The sequence below is a fragment of the Diceros bicornis genome, chromosome 14, assembly GCF_020826845.1.
Source record: "Diceros bicornis minor isolate mBicDic1 chromosome 14, mDicBic1.mat.cur, whole genome shotgun sequence".
Lineage (NCBI taxonomy): Eukaryota > Metazoa > Chordata > Mammalia > Perissodactyla > Rhinocerotidae > Diceros > Diceros bicornis.
In genome coordinates this window covers 17,115,844-17,135,464 of record NC_080753.1, presented here as the reverse complement: position 1 = coordinate 17,135,464, position 19,621 = coordinate 17,115,844, and the positions used below count along the sequence as shown (strand labels likewise).

Below are 19,621 nucleotides of genomic sequence, written 5' to 3'. Positions count from 1 at the left end.
AATTATATTTAATATGAGTACATTAGTTTTTATTCATTTTTAAATGTCTAAAAGCAATGTAACTTTAAAGGTATAAATTATTTTTAAATGTATCAAAATAATTTAATATGTAAAGAAAACATATGTAAAAAAAAGATCACCACCACACAATTTTTTTAATGGAATGAAATTAAATTAAAATAAATTGCCCGAGTGATAACAGTTTTTAAATGGTCTGTTTGCATGCACACTTACTTAAACAAATAACTATAATAAAAATATATATGTATAAAATCAGATTTTAATTAGGCAGTTTTACATTAATTTTCACTCAAAATTATTTAAAACAATATTAATTATACTATGATTTGTGCTTCTTCCTCATCATCACATATTTTTTTTACTTTTAAAAATGTAAAACACTACTATATATAAGCTAAGATTTAAATGATTTTATATTGTTAACCACTAGAGGGAGCCAATATTATTTATTTATGATATATGTAAAAACAAACATAAGTGTGCATTATGCTTCAGAATAATTATGAATTTCAATTATGAGCAAATAGGTTCTTAAATCTACTTCCTGACCATGCCATGTTGCTTAGAAGAAAATATGTGACTTTATTAAAATTCTACACTTTAAATTATATACATACCTGCTCAGTAAGTGACCATCCTGATGTCTGACAATGTGCTCTTAGAAGAAGAGATTTAGAGTTTTTAGGCTGAAACATTTTCTGTACTAAGTGAGCCCAGAGTCTTCTTCCAGCTCTCATTTTTGCTATTTCCATATAGAAGTTCATCCCAATTCCCCAGAAGAAAGACAACCTAAAATAGTAATATAAGGCCAGAATTTGATTATACTTAATAAAAGATAAAGCTAATTGTACTACACACTAAAAATAAAAAACAATGTCCCGAATTTAAATTGAAACAACTTAATCTGAATTAAAATCAAAGCTTATATACTTCAGTAACTTTCAACCTAACGTATAAAAGTACAGCTTTATGCATACAGAAGAAACAGCTGCGATTATCTGCTTCAGGCTAAGAATTATTCACTTTACAATTGTTTTCTTTAGGAAAGAAGCCACTTTTGTGTCTTTAATTAAAGAAAGACTGACTTTCTAAAAGTATACATATGTATTTCAAGAATATCCAAAGGCAAGGGTCACCTACACAGGGAATAAAACCACAAAGTTGCTTTGTTTGGATGGCCAGAAAGTTTAAAAGAGTGACTGTGTATTTGTTACAGGCATATATTTTTCCAGTTGCTCCCAACCCACTACTCCCTTTTATCTTATATCCTGTACACATTTAGATTACTTCCCTGCATCTAAAAGCACCAACATTGTGATTCCTTATATAAAACAAGGTGAGCCTTAAGTAAAGAAACTAAAACTAAATAAAAATTCTTAATATATACTTGGAAGAAGTTCTTAACACAGCAGTTCTCAAATATTTTGGTCCCAGGATCTCTTTTCACTCTTAAAAATTACTAGAGGGGCTGGCCCTGTGGCTTAGCAGTTAAGAGCGTGCACTCCGCTACTGGCGGCCCGGGTTCGGATTCCAGGTGCGCACCAACGCACTGCTTCTCCAGCCATGCTGAGGCCACGTCCCACATACAGCATCTAGAAGGATGTGCAACCATGACATGCAACTATCTACTGGGGCTTTGGGGAAAAAAAGGAGGAGGACTGGCAATGGATGTTAGCTCAGAGTCAGTCTTCCTCAGCAAAAAGAGGAGGATTGGATGTTGGCTCAGGGCTGATCTTCCTCACTAAAAAAAAAAATAACTAGAGATCCCAAAAAACATTTCTCCATTTATATAATCTCTATCAATATTTTATACACTAATTCATTTAGAAATAACAATAAACCTACAACATGTTAACATAAGTAATATTTTAGATTGCTAGGAAGATGGCAGCATAGGAGGACTCTGAACTCACCTTCTCCCACAGACACAACAAATTTTCAATTACCCTTGGAACAATTACCCCCGAGGGAGAGCCAGAAACTGGATAAAAAGGACTCCCACAACAAGGGACAGTGCTGACTGAGGTGGAAAAAGCAGAAATACCTTTCTGGAGGGGGAAAATGCCACATTCTAGCCACAGTTCCTTACAGCTGGGAGCAATCTTAAGGTATGAAGCTTTCCCTGGAAGAGCAGGAGATCTGAGCAGGAAAGCTTTGCCACAATGAGCAGCTTTTGAACTCAGCACAGCCGAGATGAGTGTCATAATATCTGGCTTTGCTGTCTATTAACAACAATGGAGAATACCCCCAGAAAAGCCATAGAACATAAGAGAAAAAAAAGCCTGCTCTTAAAGGACTCACACACAAATCTACCTGTTTCAGAAAACAACACAAAATCACCTGAAAGAAAGGTGCACAGTACGTTGGTGAAAAGAAACTCACTTGATAGGCTCTGGGTGCATCTCAGGGAAGCAGGAGGCAGCTGGGACCACCTCCCAAGGGACTGAGACAATGGCAGCAGCCATTATTGTGACTAGTACAGGCATGGTGACACAGACACTGGCAGATGTCATTGGTGTTCTTCCCCCAGCCTGTTAGCACAGGGGTTTGCCTCATCCACTAGAGCACTGATTTAATCCAGGTCAGCCAGGGCAGAGAGCCCACAGTAGGGACGGGCCCCACCCAAGAGCAAGCCCTCGGGCAACTTGTGGGCCTGCATAGGCAGGGTGTGTGCAATGTCTGCAGCAGGGCAAGTGGGTCCGCCTTTGCAGGGCAGGCCACGCGTGAGAGGCGAGCCAGCATTGACGGAGTGTGTGGGGCCTCTATAGTAGGGTGAGTGGATCCGCTTCAGTGGGGCAGGGTGTGCGCACAGGGCAGAAATGCACGGATGGGGTGTATGGGCCTGCAGGCGGTGGGGCCTGTCAGCTGCAGCAGACTTGTGCTTCTCAAACAGCCATAAAGGGGATCTGCCCTACCTTCCAATGCCTGAAACAACTCTGTGTTGCCATGCCTGGTGCCATCCCCACCCAGTTGCACTACTGACAGAGCTGACAACAGCCTTGCAGGGCAGAGGCCTACAGCAATTGTGAGCCCGTGAGCCTAGCAACCAGCCACACTGGGGGTCTACTCACTTAACATAAAAACTGCAGCAGGAATGTGCTATTCGACCTTGCAGACAAGAGTGCTGTGGCTCTCCTGCCCAATAAAGTGATTGAAGGGACTGCAGTAGCTACATGCAGCTGAGCCTTACAACCAGCTGGCCAGGGGCACAGCCTAGTCTTCTCGTGCACCTGCAGTAAGAGCAACCCTGCCACAACAGAAGGACACACATAGCCCACAGAGCGGACAGTCCTGGAACATTTGGAACTGGTGACGAGAGGGAAGCACATTGCTGGGCCTCATAAGGCATGTCTTACATAAGGCCACTACTCCAAGTTCATGAGATGTAGCTGATCTACCTAAAACATAGATATAAGCACACAGAAATGGGCAAAATGAGGAGAAAAGGAATATGTTCCAAATAAAGGAACAAGACAAATCCTCATAAAAAGAACTAAACAAAACAGAGATAAAAAATCTACCTGATAAAGAGTTCAAACAAAGAATCAAAAAGATGCTCACTTACCTTGGGAGAAGAACAGATAAATACAGTGAGAACTTCAACAAAGAATTGGAAAATATAAAAAAGAACCAATCAGAACTGAAGAATACAATAGTGGAAATGAAAAATTCACTAGAGGGAATCAGTAGCAGAGTAGGTGATACAGAAGAACGGATGAGCAAGCTAGATGAAAGGCTAGAGGAAATCACCCAAGCTGAACAGAAAAAAGAATTAAAAAGAATGAAGACAGGCTAAGAGACCTCTCAGTCGACATCAAGTGCCCTAACATCTATATTATAGGTGTCCCACAAAGAGAAGAGAGAGACAAAGGGGCAGAGAATCTATTTGAAGAAATAATAGCCAAAAACTTTCCTAAACTAAGGAAGGAAACAGACATCCAGGTACAGGAATCACAGAGAGCACCAAACAAGATGAACCCAAAGATGCCCACACCAAGACACATTATAATTTAACTGTCAAGAACTAAAGACAAAGAGAGAATCCTAAAAGCTTCAAGAGAAAGGCAACAAGTTACACACAAAGAAAACCCCATAAAGCTATCAGCTGACTTCTCAGCAAAAACCTTACAGGCTAGAAAAAGAGTGGCGCAATATATATAAAGAGCTGAAAGGAAAAAACCTACTGCCAAGAATACTCTACCTAGCACGGTTATCATTCAGAACAGAGGAAGAGATAAAGAGTTTTCTAGACAAGTAAAAACTAAAGAGTTTATCACCAAAAAACTAGCCTTACAAGAAATACTAAAGAGACTTATTTAGGTAGAAAAGACCACAAATAGGAATAACAAAACTATCAAAAATAATAATTATAATAAAATCACTGGTAAAGGCAAATATACAGTAAAGGTAGCAGATCAACCACCTATGAAGCTAATATGAAGGTCAAAAGACAAAAGCACTAAAATTATCTATTTCCAAGGTAAGAGGTTAACGGATACAAAAACAAAAAAAAGAGGTTAAATATGATATCAAAAACATATAATGTGGGAGGAGGGGAGTAAAAGAATAGAACATTTTAGCAGGAGATCAAACTTAAAAGAGCATCAACTTAATACAGATTGCTATTTACATAGGTTATTATATATGAAACTCATGGTAATCACAAACCGGAAACCTATAATAAATACACGAAAAATTAAGAGAAAGGAACCCAAACATAATACTAAAGAAAGCCATCAAACCACAAAGAGAGCAAGAGAAGAAGAAAGGAACAGAGAAGAACTACTAAGATAACCAGAAAAAAACTAACAAAATGGCAATAAGTACCTACTTATCAATAGCTACTTTAAATGTCAATGGACTAAATGCTCCAATGAAGACATAGGGTGGCTGATTGGGCAAAAAAATAAGACACATATATATGCTGCATGCAAGAGACACACTTTAGACCGAAAGACACTCACAAACTGAAAGTGAAGGGATGGAAAAAGATACTCCATGCAAATGGCAATGAAAAGAAAGCTGAGGTTAGCAATACTCATATCAGACAAAATGGACTTTCAAAAATAGCTGTAACAAGGGACAAAGAAGGGCACTACCTAATGATTAAGGGAACGATCCAACAAGAGGATATAACACTTGTAAATACCTATGCACCCAACATAGGAGCACCTAAATATATAAAGCAATTATTAACAGACATAAAAGGAGAAACCATATCACAACAATAGTAGGAGACTTTAACACTCCACTTACATCAATGGATAGATTACCCAAACAGAAGATTAATACAGAACCATCAGCCTTAAATGACACATTAGACCAGACGGACTTAGTAGATATATACAAAACATTCCATCCAAAGCCACAGAATATGGTTCTTTCTGAATGCACATGGAACATTCCTTTCGAATGCTCAAGGAACATTCTCCAGGATGGATCACATATTAAGCCATAAAACAATTCTCAATAAATTTAAGAAGACTAAAATAATACCAAGTATCTTTTCTGACCACAATGGTATGAAACTAGAAATCAACTACAGGAAGAAAACTGGAAAAGCTACAAATATGTGGCAATTAAACAAAATGCTACTGAACAATGATTGGGTCAATGAAGAAATCAAAGGAGAAATCAAAAAATACCTGCAGACAAATGAAAATAAAAATACCACATGACAAAATTTATGGGATACAGCAAAAGAGGTTCTAAGAGGGAAGTTTATAGCAATACAGGCCTCAACAAACAAGAAAACTCTAAAATAAACAATCTAACAGTGTACTCAAAGGAACTAGAAAAAGAAGAACAAATAGAGGCCAAAATCAATAGAAGGAAGATAATCAGAAAAAAATAAGAGCAAGGGGCCGCGCCGGTGGCGTAGTGGTTAGGTTTGCGTGCTCTGCTCCAGCAGCCTGGGGTTCACGGGTTCGGATCCCTGGCATGGACCTACACACCACTCGTCAGGCCATGCTGTGTCGGCTTCCCACATATAAAATAGAGGAAGATTGGCACAGATGTTAGCTCAGGGACAATCTTCCTCAAAAAAAAAAAAAAAAAATCAGAGTGGAAAATAAATGAAACAGAGACTGAAAAAAAATAGAAAACATCAATGCAACTAAGAGCTGGTTCTCTGAAAAGATAAACAAAATTGACAAACCTTTAGCTAGACTCACCAAGGAAAAAAGAGAGAAGGCTTGAATAAATAAAATCAGAAATGAAAGAAATTACAATGGACACCTCAGAAATACAAACGATTATACAAGAATACTATGAAAAGCTATACGCCAACAAATTGGATAATCTAGAAGAAATGGATACATTCTTAGAATGATACAACCTTCCAAAACTAAATCAAGAAGAAATAGAGAATTTGAATAGATAAATTCCCAGGACAGAGATTGAAACAGTAATCAAAAACCTCCCCAAAAAATAAAAGTCCAGGACCAGACGGCTTCTCTGGTGAATTCTACCAACCATTCAAAGAAGACTTAATACCTATCCTTCTCAAACTCTTCCAAAAAATTGAAGAACAGGGGAAGCTTCCTAACTCATTTTATGAGGCTAACATTACCATGATACCAAAACCAGACAAGGACTATACAAAAAAAGAAAATTACAGGCCAATATGACTGAGGAAAACCTCAACAAAATACTAGCAAATCAAATACAACAATACATTAAAAAGATCATACACCATGATCAAGTGGGATTTATTTCAGGGATGGGTCAACATCCACAAATCAATCAATGTGATACACCACATTAATAAAATGAAGAATAAAAATCACACGATCATCACAATAGATACAGAGAAAGCATTTGACAAGATATAGCATCGATTTATGATAAAAACTCTGAATAAAATGGGTATAGAAAGTATCTCAACATAATAAAGGCCATGTATGACAAACACACAGCTAATATCATACTCAATGGAAAAACTGAAAGCTATCCCTTTAAGAACAGGAACCAGACAAGGATGCCCACTTTCACCACTCTTACTTAACATAGTATTAAAATTCCTAGTCAGAGCAATCAGACAAGAAAGGGAAACAAAAGGGATCCAAATCAGAAAGGAAGAAGTGAAACTGTCGCTATTTGCAGATCACATGATTTTGTATATAGAAAACCCTAAAGAATCCACCAAAAAAACTTTAGAAATAATAAAGGAATACAGTAAAGTTGCAGGATACAAAATCAACATACAAAAATCAGTTGCATTTCTATACACTAACAACGAAGCAGTAGAAAGAGAAATTAAGAATACAATCCCATTTACAATTGCAACAAAAAGAATAAAATACCTAGGAATAAATTTAACCAAAGAGGTGAAAAATCTGTACACCGAAAACTATAAAACATTGTTGAAAGGAATAGAAGACACAAAGAAGTGGAAAGATATTCCATGCTCGTGGACTGGAAGAATTAACATAGTTAAAAAGTCCATACTTCCTAAAGCAATCTATAGATTCAATGCAATCCCTATCAAAGTTTCAACAACATTTCTCACAGAAACAGAACAAAGAATCCTAAAATTTACATGGAACCACAAAACACCCCAAATAGCCAGAGGAATCCTGAGAAAAAAGAACAAAGCTGGAGGTATCACACTCCCTGATTTCAAAACATACTACTAAGCTATAGTAATCAAAACAGCATAGTACTGGCACAAAAACAAAGACACAGATAAATGGAACATAATGAAGAGCCCATAAATAAATCCTCATAACTATGGATATCTAATTTTTGACATGGGAGCCAAGAACATACAATGGAGAAAAGAAAGTCTCTTCAATAAACGGTGTTGGGAAAACTGGACAGCCACATGCAAAAAAATGAAAGTAGATCATTACCTTACACCATACACAAAAATTAAGTCAAAATGGATTAAAGACTTGAATGTAAGACCTGAAACCATGAAATTTCTAGAAGAAAACATAGGCAGTACGCTCTTTGACATCAGTCTTAGCCACATATTTTCAAGCACCATGTCTGACCGGGCAAGGGAAACAACAGAAAAAATAAACAAACGGGACTACATCAAACTAAAAAGCTTCTGCACAGCAACGGAAACCATCAACAAAACAAAAAGACAACCTAACAATTGGGAGAAGATATTTGCAACCCATATATCTGATAAGGGGTTAATATCCAAAATATATGAAGAACTCATACATCTCAACAACAAAAAAAGCAAACAACCCAATTAAAAAATGAGCAAAAGATGTGAACGTTTTTCCAAAGATATACAGATGGCCAACAGACACATGAAAAGATATTCAACATCACTAATTATTAGGGAAATGCCAATCAAAACTACAATGAGGTATCACCTCACATTCATCAGCATGGCTGTAATTAACAAGACAAGAAATAAGTGTTGGAGAGGATGTGGAGAAAAGGGAACTCTCATACACTGCTGGTGGGAATGCAAACTGGTGCGGCCACTACGGAAAACAGTATGGAGATTCCTTAAAAAATTAAGAATGGGGGGCTGGCCCGGTGATGCAGCAGTTAAATGCAGGTGCTCCACTTCAGTGGCCTGAGATTCGCAGGTTCGGATCCCAGGCGCGCACCAACACACCGCTTGTCCAGCCATGCTGTGGCGGCGTCCCATATAAAGTAGAGGAAGATAGGCACGGATGTTAGCCCAGGGTCAGTCTTCCTCAGCAAAAAATAAAAGAGGAAGATTGGCATCAGATGTTAGCTCAGGGCTGATCTTCCTCACAAAAAAAAAAAAAATTAAGAATAGAACAACCATATGATCCAGCTATTCTACTGGCGGGTATTTATCCAAAGAACATGAAAACACAAATGTGTAAAGATATATGTTCATTGCAGCATGATTCACAAGAGCCAAGACCTGGAAACAACCTAAGTGCCCATCAAGGGACAAATGGATAAAGAAGATGTGGTACACATACACAATGCAATATACTCAGGTATAAAAGAAGATGAAATTTGCCATTTGCAACGACATGGACTTTGAGGGTATGATGCTAAGTGACCTAAGTCAGGCGAAGAAAGTCAAATACTGGAGACGGAACACACAGATACAGAGATTGTACTGGGGGTTACCACAGGGGAAGAGGGGAGGGAGAAGGATGAAAGGGGTGACTGGGCACATGTGTATGGTGATGGATGATAATTAGTCCCTGGGTGGTGAACATGATGTAGTCTACATAGAAATCAAAATTAATTATGTACACCTGAAATTTATATAACGTTACAAACCAATGTTACCTTAATAAAAAAAAAAGGAAAAAAAAGAGAAAAAAAACCCTAAGTAACATTTTTATGAAAAATGATGATACTTTTCTAAAATAAAAAAATTATAATAAAAGTCATTGTTTTACATTTTTGCAAACCTCTTTAATGTGTGGTTTAAGGGAAGATAACTGGAGTCTCATATCTACTTCTGCATTCAATCTGTTGCAACATCACATATGTAGTCTCTGGAAAAAACCACTGTACACTCTTAAAAGAATGAAAGTGAAAAAGGCAAATAAAATCTTAATATAATCATGAAAACAGCTTTGAACTCTAAAACCCCAGAAAGGGTTTTTAGTGAGTCCCCGGAGTCCTTAGACCACGCTTTGAGAACTGCTATCATAATAAGTATGCAACAATCCCTGGTATAAGGAGCACTCGCTCATCTATAAACTCAGAAGCCATGCTTTTCACATGTTGTATTCCCAGCATACAAGCTAGTGCTTGGCCCAGAGCAAAGCTTAGCAAGTGATTGCTCATTTGACTGATTTTTGACGCCCAAATTTAAATACTTCATAAACTTCATTTAAGTTTTTCCATATTTTTCATACAACTTTATGAAAGGCTATTTTGAAACAAACATGTTTTTAATAGCACTGTGCATTCCAAAACATTATTATTACATAAGTACAACAGAAAAAAAATAATAAAATGTAATATGGGACCGGCCTGGTGGTGCAAGCAGTTAAGTGTGCGCGTCCGCTGCGGCGGCCCAGGGTTAGCCGGTTCAGATCCTGGGCGTGCACCAACGCGCCGCTTGGCAAGCCATGCTGTGGCAGCGTCCCATGTAAAGTGGAGGACGATGGGCACGGATGTTAGCCCAGGGCCAGTCTTCCTCAGCAAAAAAAAAAAGAGGAGGATTGGCAGATGTTAGCACAGGGCTGATCTTCACAAAAAAAAAATAAAAAATAAAACGTAATAAATGACTTCTATATTTTAAAATGGAAAAATTAAAAGAATAAAAGCAAATCTATCTAAAACATTATGTTTACATTTTAATACTATTTTAACAATTGTGTTCTCTGTATAGGAGAAGACAAGATTCCTCTAACCTACCAAGAAGTATGTTCAAATGTAATTCTGATTTTTTTTTCCCCTCCCCAAAGCTCCAGTACATAGTTGTATATTCCAGTTGTAAGTCCTTCTAGTTCTTCTCTGTGAGCTGCCACCACAGCATGGCTACTGACAGACGAGTGCTATGGTTCTACGCCCGGAACCAAACCCGGGCCACTGAATCAGAACACGCCGAACTTTAACCACTAGGCCATCAGGGCTGGCTCTAACTCTGATTTTTAATTATGAACAGTATTGGTTTATTCCCTCATTATCACTCAGATAAAACTTAAGAGAACCTAGTATGACAATTATATACACAAATTTATTTTATCAATATATTTTGCTCTATACTCATAAAATTTTCTTAATGTTGAAATATTTGAATTTAATTTACTCACCGTGGTGCAAATTCATCAATTGTCAGGCCAGCTTGGAGTCCAGTTCGACAGTACTCCAATCCATCTGCGACAGTATAGGCCAGTTCCAGGATGGCATCAGCCCCTGCTTCCTGCATGTGGTATCCACTAATTGAAATTGAATTAAATTTTGGCATGTACTATATAAAATAATAAAAAACACAACAGTGAATAAAAACATAAAAAGGTTCTATTAAACCTGTTTTCTAAAAGACAATATTACTTTAAAATGATGTTCAACTCAGATATACTAAGTAGTTTATAATATTAACTGAAAATATTTAATGCTTACTTTGTTACATTTAATTCTTTTCCAATTTAAATGGCTGATTCAATTAATCATCCTAAGGACTATACCTGTCTTAGTTTTCTAGTGAAAAAGAATTTGCACCAATCATCTTTTAGCGCCAAAAGTTTAAACTTTGAAATTAGCTGGCTGAGGTTAGGAATGTTACCATTGGCCTGAGAACTGAATGAAGACCATCTTTAATGCCAAAGCAATGACTTTGACCTCCTAAGAGGTCCTAAGACTTCATAACTTTGGGCTAATCTGTTGAAGATGTGTAAATTTAATTATTATTTACTAGCTATTAATTATTTTATTTGTATTGTCATTGAACATGAATAAGTACACATGAGGACAAAAAAAGGAAAATGATTCAATCCTTAGTACTATATAATACTGAAACAAACAGGACAAAATGAATGGCTTAAAAATCAAAGATTTCAGTTTGATTTACTGTAACATCTAATGCTGAGCATACCTCAGACAGGTTCTTTCCACCACAATCACTAAGAAAACGGCATTTCCACTATTCCCGTAAAATTTCATGTTAGGTAGGATACAAAACATACATATCCTGCAGAGCCAAAAAATTATTATCCTTCCCAAGAATTAACCAAACAAAACAATAAAAACTAAATCACAGAAACTCAATACACTGGTTAAGAACATGGGCTGTGGAGTTAGAGTGTTCAAATTCTAGCTGTGTCACTAAACTAGCAATGAGACTGTAGGCAAATTTCTCAACTTGTTACTCCTTGGTTTCCTAAAGTATAAAAGAGATACTAATTGTACCTTCTTCATGGAGTTGTTATAGGATTAAACGAAATGATTCAGCTAAACCACTTAGTATTATGCCAGTACACAGTAAGCATTCAAAAAAAATTAGTTGTTAGCAAACGGTATGGATTATCGGTATTTTACATCTGCAAATATTTTATTTGTAACTGACCAAAAGCTCTTGAAAAATCTTTCATCACAAAAGCAATAAGGGAATCGAATTACATGAAACTGAGAGACCAGTTCAGTATATTTGGAGTGTACAAATAAGAAGCAAGGAAACAAACAGGTGCTTCTCTACTGAGGAGATTAGTAGCAGAATTTCTTTCAGAATAATAGAAATACTAGAATATTGGAACATTATTCAGTTTAAAAAGGAAGGAAATTCTGACACATGCTACAACATGAATGAAACTTGAGGACATTATGCTAACTGAAATAAGCCAGTCACAAAAAGACAAATACTGTATGATTCCACTTATAAGAGGGACCTAGTCAAATTCACAAAGACAGAAAGTAGAATGGTGGCTGTTGGGGGCCAGAGGGAGGGGAGAATGGAAAGTTATTATTTAATACCCACAAAGTTTCAGTTTTGCAAGATGAAAAGAGTTCTAGAGATGGATGGTGGTGATGGTTGCACAACAATGTGAACGTACCTAATGCCACTTAACTGTACACTTAAAAATGATTTAAGATGGTAAATTTTATGTTATGTGTATTTTGCCACAATGAAAAATTTTTAAAAAGGAATAATATAAAATTTACAGTTTACAAAGTACTTCAATATAATATCATTTGATAAATATCTGAAACTGGCACTTTTATCACTCATACGAGGGATTATATAAAGCAAATTTGAACTTGTAGACATTAGGATCTTTTACAAGGTGAAATGCCCACGTACATAACAACACAAACTGCTGCTATCTACTCCAGTAACCATTCTCCACTCTCCTACAATACCTGAACCATAAATTCAGAGGGCCAACGTGCAAGGACTACATTTCCAATCTTCTCTCATGACTGTGTGTCTTGAGATACAAATGGAAGCTTAGTTCCTTCTGGAAGTTCACCTTCAATCAGAGAAGCTAGGTCCTTCTCCCCACACAAACACACCTGGCCTACCTCCTTCCATAACCATAAGCCCCTACACTAACAACAGAGGAGAAGCAGGATGACAGGAGACTGGAACCCTGAGGACTGCAGAGCTTCCACATACCCAAGCCCTTGACAGCCTACCTGCCAACTTCTTTCAGGTGAAAAAGAATTGGCTTCTATTTAGGTTAAGCTACTGCTATTTGTGTGTGTGTGTGTGTTTGTGTGTGTGTGTGTGTGCACGGGCCATATGCTGCTAAATGCAATACTCCTGTGCATATGTTCTTTAAATTGAAAAAGGTCATAGAAATGTACAGTTCTATACAATACAACTCACGTGGGCAGGTGGACTCTATGAAAAGAAATAAAATTGCGAAGCGTAAAGGCTAAACACCAAATGAAGAGAGCAGGCAACGCTTGCAAGAGTTCTGAGATAACAGCAATTACAAGAGATGAAAGAGATTAAAAAGGTTTGATGGTGGAGGAGAGATTTGCCCTTTGCTATGAAATAATGTTCTAACGTTAAGGTAGGTAAGAAGATGGAGAACACTGTCAGCAAGAAGTAACGTGTAAATGATGGGGGGAATATATATGAATTACTCATAGGAAAATGAAGAAGCTTTATGTTTCCCTGTGAAGAGACTGCTGCTAATACAGGAACACTGTAAGAACTTTCTTTTCCCACCACTCTAATTGGGGAAGATGAACTTAATTCAGGGGTGAATTATTAGGGACTTCATTATGGTTGCAGATATAGGAGATACCCTGTAATCCAGCTTTTAGCAGAAACAAAGCTGATATTTTGATCCCCATCTGTCTGACACCAAGTCTATTCACAACTGAACCTGAATTCTGGTGAGAAATAAAGATGTATAAATTACACGCCCTCCCTAATTCTAACAATTATCAGAGAAAAAAATTTTAACAGTAAAGAAAATACAATAAATGTCTAGTGCCTAGATGCCTACGCATAATGACTATAAAATTAGTACATGAAAGACCAAAAAATAAAAACTAACACACACAAAAAAAAACCCACAACCTGACTTTATACTACAATAATTACTCAGACTCAGTTACCAAATTCAAATTAGATTATAGTATTTTATAAAAATTCCTACATTCAAAGAACTACAGTAAAACCTATAATAACCACAAAGGATACCTTTGCTGTATATTGGAAGATGTCAGCAATAATTTTCATGGATGGTTCTGGAGGAAAAATATAAGTATTTCTGACCATAAATTCCTTTAGTATATCATTTTGGATTGTACCAGTAAGTTTCTCTTTAGGAACACCTTGCTCTTCTCCAGTTACTATAAAAGTTGCAAGAATTGGAATTACTGCTCCATTCATGGTCATGGAAACTGACATATTTTCTAAAGGAATTCCATCAAAAAGAATTTTGGTATCTTCCACAGTGTCAATAGCAACTCCAGCCATTCCAACATCACCACGAACTCGAGGGTTGTCTGAATCATAGCCACGATGTGTTGCAAGATCAAAGGCAACTGATAATCCCTGCTGACCAGCTAAATATATAAAGAAACATAACATAGGATTAAAGAGCCTGGCATCAAAGTAAACTGATTAACTTTAACACTACTAAAAGTGTTGATTCTTCTCATCATAGTACACTTTTATAACAAAAGTGTTATATTAAACATTTATATATTACCTTATATATAAAAACATATTTTTATGCTTATACATGTGAAAACAAATTTAAATACTTTATTTCCTAAGAGAATCAGCTATTTCCCATGTGCTAAAATGCACAAATTGAGTTCCAGACATCACTATAAACAAGAATGAAAGGAACAAAACATCTCACTTATCTCATGTACATCTGAGAATTTTTTTTAATCTTAACAGTTTGAATAGAAATATTTTTAAGATTCATGAAAAGATCTGGCTGTTTATACACAGTTAACATAATTTAGTATTTGTATGCTCACTCACTTATTTTTGTTATTTTATTTAATATGGTCATAACAGGATGTCTTGGCTTCAAATATTCTGGGAAAGAGAATTATAAACACCATGCAAAAAAGTAAAATATTTTACACCAAATATAAGTTCAGTCCTCCATGGGCAGTACAAACTCAAAGATCCTGAAGTTTAGCATTCAAACAACATGATTTTATTACAGATCAGAAAGAAGAAACAGTAAATATAATTTTCAGAGAATCAATGCCAGATTGCAGTGAATATATCTGTACCACATTATTATTTGTTTACTACTTCCTTTGGGCATCATTTAAACCATTTTCCCCTCCATTTCCTATCCTAACAATGTTAATTAAAAGCTTGTCAAAGGCAAAGCCAATGTCTCTTTTGTTCATACATCTTCACTTCACCTAATTCCTTTTATACAATGTGCATATAAGTGTTGTTTGCTTTCAAGAGTTTAGTACTTTATTCTGGTTTATCTATCTTTTTGACCACAGAAGTTGAAAAACATTCATTTTTTTCAGAATATAATCTTAACTACAAAATTATAAAGTGACTATTATCTTTACAGAGATTAACCAGCCTCCCTTAAAAAAAGCCAAGATTAGGAAGTATATGTTTGATTGTAAATATTATATCTCACATGAAAATCTCACCTTTAATATTGTCCTTATAGAACTTATTACTCTCTTCCACAGTACTAAAGCCAGCATACTGGCGGATGGTCCAGGGCCTAAAGGTGTACATGGTGGGATATGGTCCACGTGTGAATGGCTTCACTCCTGGAAGTTCTTCAGGGAAGTCCTTGGTATCCCTGCTGGAGTATAAGGGCTTTATGGAGATCCCTTCTGGGGTGCGCCATATCAGGTCTTCTGGGTTTTTGCCTTTCAGCTGCTTTTTAGCCAGGGCAGCCCATTCCGGGTGAAGGGGTTGTTGCTGGTGTAGAAGTCGCTGCCATATAAGCCTGGAGCCTGATGACTCTTTTAGTTGCTTCAGGTGATGAGGTAAAGGCAAAAAAATCCGAGTCTTAGCCCTCAACATGATGAAGCATGGAAAATACCCAACAGGAACAAGAACTGACCTAGAAAGAGAAGTAGAGTGTATATACAGTTACAAGACAGAGGCAAAATGGGAGCTATTGGTGAGAAAAGAGAAGGAAGAGAGCATATTAGTAAGATTTTGTCTCTCCTCCTTTTCTGCTTCCTGTACCTGATATTTTATAGCTTAGGCCCCTCTTCTCCACAACCACTATCATTGTTCTAGTTCTAGTCTTCTTCCTCACTAGCCTCTTAGCTGACCAGTCTTAGCCCCCTCTAATCCATTCTATACACTAATACCAATGCAAATCTGATGTCACACTTCTCTTAAGATTTTTAAAAGGCTCTGCATCACGCAAAGGACATAGTATAGCTCCTAATTTCTCATTCAAAAGTTTTTATTTAACATTTACTTTATGACACGCATTGTGTTGGGTGTAGGAGAAAAATGTAGTGAACAAGGCAAACAGGCCTTCAAGCCCTCCATGACCTGATCCCTGCTTACCTCTCAGACTCATCTCTGCCTCTGTCCTCTACACATTTTATGTTCCAGAAATACTGGATTACCTACAGTTCCTTGCATATGTCAAAGTTCTGTGATATGTTCTTGCTCTTCTATCTGCCTGGAATGTTCTTGTTTGGCTAATTCAGCTAAGCCATCATCTCCAACATGCATGGCTTTCTATGTGCCAGGCACTGCTCTAAGGACTTTACATAGAGTAGCAATTTTAATCTTCACAATATCACCAAGAGATAGAGTCTAATGTGATCCCCATTTTACAGGTGAGGAAACTGAGGCACAGAGGAGCCAGCATGTGAACGTACACAGCCCCATTTTAAAGTCCTTGCATTTAACTAATATACTCACAGCCTCTCCCTGAACCCACAAGCTGGGCTAAATGGCCTCTTTAGTAATCTACAGCATTCTGCTTCCCTTTTACACATCTATCATCTTCCACACTACAATATATTACAACAATGTTTTTTATGCTTATATAAGATACATTTATTTATGTAAGATATATTTTATATTTATATAAAATACATGTATATACATATATATATCTTCTCTGCTAGTCTAGAGACTGCTCTGACATTAGAGCTGTATATTCCTGATAACTAGCACAGAGTCTTACACTAGGTGACTAAGTCCAATTTCATCATTTTACAGATGAAGAAATTAAGGCCCAGAGAAATAAAGAAATAAAGTAGCTTGATCAAAATTTCACAAAGCAAAGCAGTAAACTGTTCACCTGAATTACTAAATATTTGTCAGAGCCATATAGGTTCAACACACAGAGCCTAGTATTTTAAAAGATTTTGAGATGCAAATTTTAACATATTAATCATGCCATATTGTTTTATAATGGATAAAGCAACAAGTAACATGCACTTAAAATTCTATTTTCCATACCATTTCTTACCTATCAATTTAGTGAAGCTTAAAAGAAAATAAGAAGACCCAACATTTGTGAGGCGGTTATGAACCAAAAGACCTAAACCACTGGTGGGAGTATTAATTGCTTTAACCACATCAGAAAAAAAATTGGCAATATGTGTATGAAGTCTCAGATATAATTATGCCATTCCACTAAGGACCATAACTACTGGGAAAGCTACTATATTAAATACACATTCCCTATAGTTTTACTTGTAATAAAGAAAACTTCGAAACATGATCAATGTCTAACAACATAGGAATGAGTAACTGAATTACAGCATATACAAATAGTAGAATTTTATGTAGCTATTAAAATATGTTTAAAAAATAGGCAAAACTAATCTTTGATGTTAGAAGTCAGAAGAGTGGTTGGTTACTTACAGTGGCTAGTACAGAAAGGGAGCAAGAGAGGATCTTTTGGTGTGATGGTCTTGATCTGAATACTGATTATACAGATAGATGTATTCAGTTTGTGGAAATTCGTCAAACTGTACAATTATAATATGTGCACTTATCTGTAAGTATATTATATATGTCAAAATTTAAAATATGTTACGCAGTTTCTTAAAAAAGAAGACAAGCTCAAAAAGTATTAAGTGAATGAATCAGGATAAAAAATTGTAAATGCAACATGCTCAACTAGGTAAAAAGTAAACAGAACAAAGTCTAAATGGAAATACAACAAAAACAATTCCCTTTTTTTTAAGCTATTATGATTTTTATTCTATTAAATCCACGAGGTCCTTGCCATTCATCTTCTTGCAAACCATCCACTACATCTACTAGCTTAAAATGTGGGTGAGAAAAATAATTAAGTAATGAGCCATTAAAGTAGTAATGATATAAACGGTAATTTGAAAACTGCCTGAGACTAGATTGTAGACAGTAAATATCACACTCATTTCACACAAAATACTCCTGAGGCGTTCCTAAACCTGGACAAATGATAGGAAAGAGCTCTATATAAGTGACTTCCTGAAAAACACATGGCAAATCTGTGAAGGCTGGAAATAGACATCATTTTTAGATCACAACACCACTACTGCTGATGGCAACAGGACTCCTGAATTTTCTCAGAGATCCATCAAGGGAGGCTTCAAACACCCAAAGCAGCAGCATGCAAAGCAAATATCATGTTACTGATGATTAGAAGGTGTTAAAGAGCAAAGATGAAGCCCATCCCATCGCCCCACCCCCCCACCCCCCACCCCGCCCACACAACATGGGAAAAACACCTACAGTTCTGAATCAAATAACTTGCAAGTTTTGACTGTTTACATGTGGTTCCACATTAACACTTTGAGAAGGCTAGCTTCTCATTTTGGGTTGGAGAGATGACAACATACAGCATGCAATTAAATTTAATATTAGCATAAATAAATCATTACACATAAGCACATATTGGGAGAAAACCATCCAGTGATTTAAAACTTCACACACATACATTAACGAGAGTTTCGAGCTTCTGCAAGACTGCTCTCTTTCTAGATAAAACCGAGAACAAGTTAGTAATTTACCTGGATTTACTTTTAGACCTGGTAATTTACCTTTAGACCTGGATTTCCTGTTCCACCTCTCACCCTTACCTCCACCTGTATACTGAAAGTCACTTTCAGTCCTGCCACCTCTTACAAAAAACCCTGTGGAGCCAACGCACGCTTCTAGAATCGTACAAGAAGTGACCTCTGCTTTAGAGGAACTTCGGGGTGCTTGGGTGGCCAGGGAAGATGGTGACGCGGCCCCTGAAGCGGTAAAAGCATCTTCTTTCTAGCGGCACCTCCCAACTCCCACGGACCTCACTGAAAGTGAGAGGTCAGTCGAGAATCCAAACCTAAGGCGAAGGTCAAGGAGCGCGGGATCCCATCACGGTAGGAAGGTCAAGAAGGAGGAAGCTGGGAGGAGGGAAAGGACAGAGGCTCAGAGAACTGGTGTGGAGGTGAGAGAAGCCAGAAGAACAAAGGGGTCTGAACGGCTGACGTGCCCCCAAGGAGCACAGTCCTACTCACTGGCCGGCCCGTCTCGGACCTCGGCTTTGGAAAACGGCTGCTGGACTCTGACGCCCCCGCGCCCTACAAGTCAGAGGTACACATACCTGCGTCCCCCAGTGCGCAGGCGCAGAAGCCAGCCAGGGGAGTCAGGGGGCGTCGGCCGACACCGCCCTCCCTCCAGCCAGTCTCATCGCGTTCTCGTGGCGCGCTCCCGATGACGTCAGGGGTGCGGCTAGATGCCCGTCTCTCACTACAGGCGCTTCCGGTTTCGACCCCGCCC

At 37.3% G+C, this 19,621-nt stretch overlaps 1 protein-coding gene across 5 annotated transcripts in view; it reads right to left on the bottom strand.

The window, feature by feature from the left end:
- Positions 1-19,463, bottom strand: part of MMUT (methylmalonyl-CoA mutase) — a 38,298-nt gene extending 18,835 nt beyond the window's left edge. Inside the window, exons 1-6 of one of the 5 annotated variants that reach the window (XM_058554185.1) lie at positions 19,360-19,437; positions 19,185-19,245; positions 15,532-15,956; positions 14,087-14,454; positions 10,746-10,903; positions 639-810 (exon numbers count right to left, since the gene is read on the bottom strand). In XM_058554185.1, coding sequence (XP_058410168.1) covers positions 639-810; positions 10,746-10,903; positions 14,087-14,454; positions 15,532-15,916 — 1,083 coding nt within the window. In that variant the 5' untranslated portion in view covers positions 15,917-15,956; positions 19,185-19,245; positions 19,360-19,437. The other 4 variants (XM_058554186.1, XM_058554183.1, XM_058554184.1 and 1 more) reach the window with 4 other exon arrangements.
- Positions 19,464-19,621: the final 158 nt, after the last annotated feature.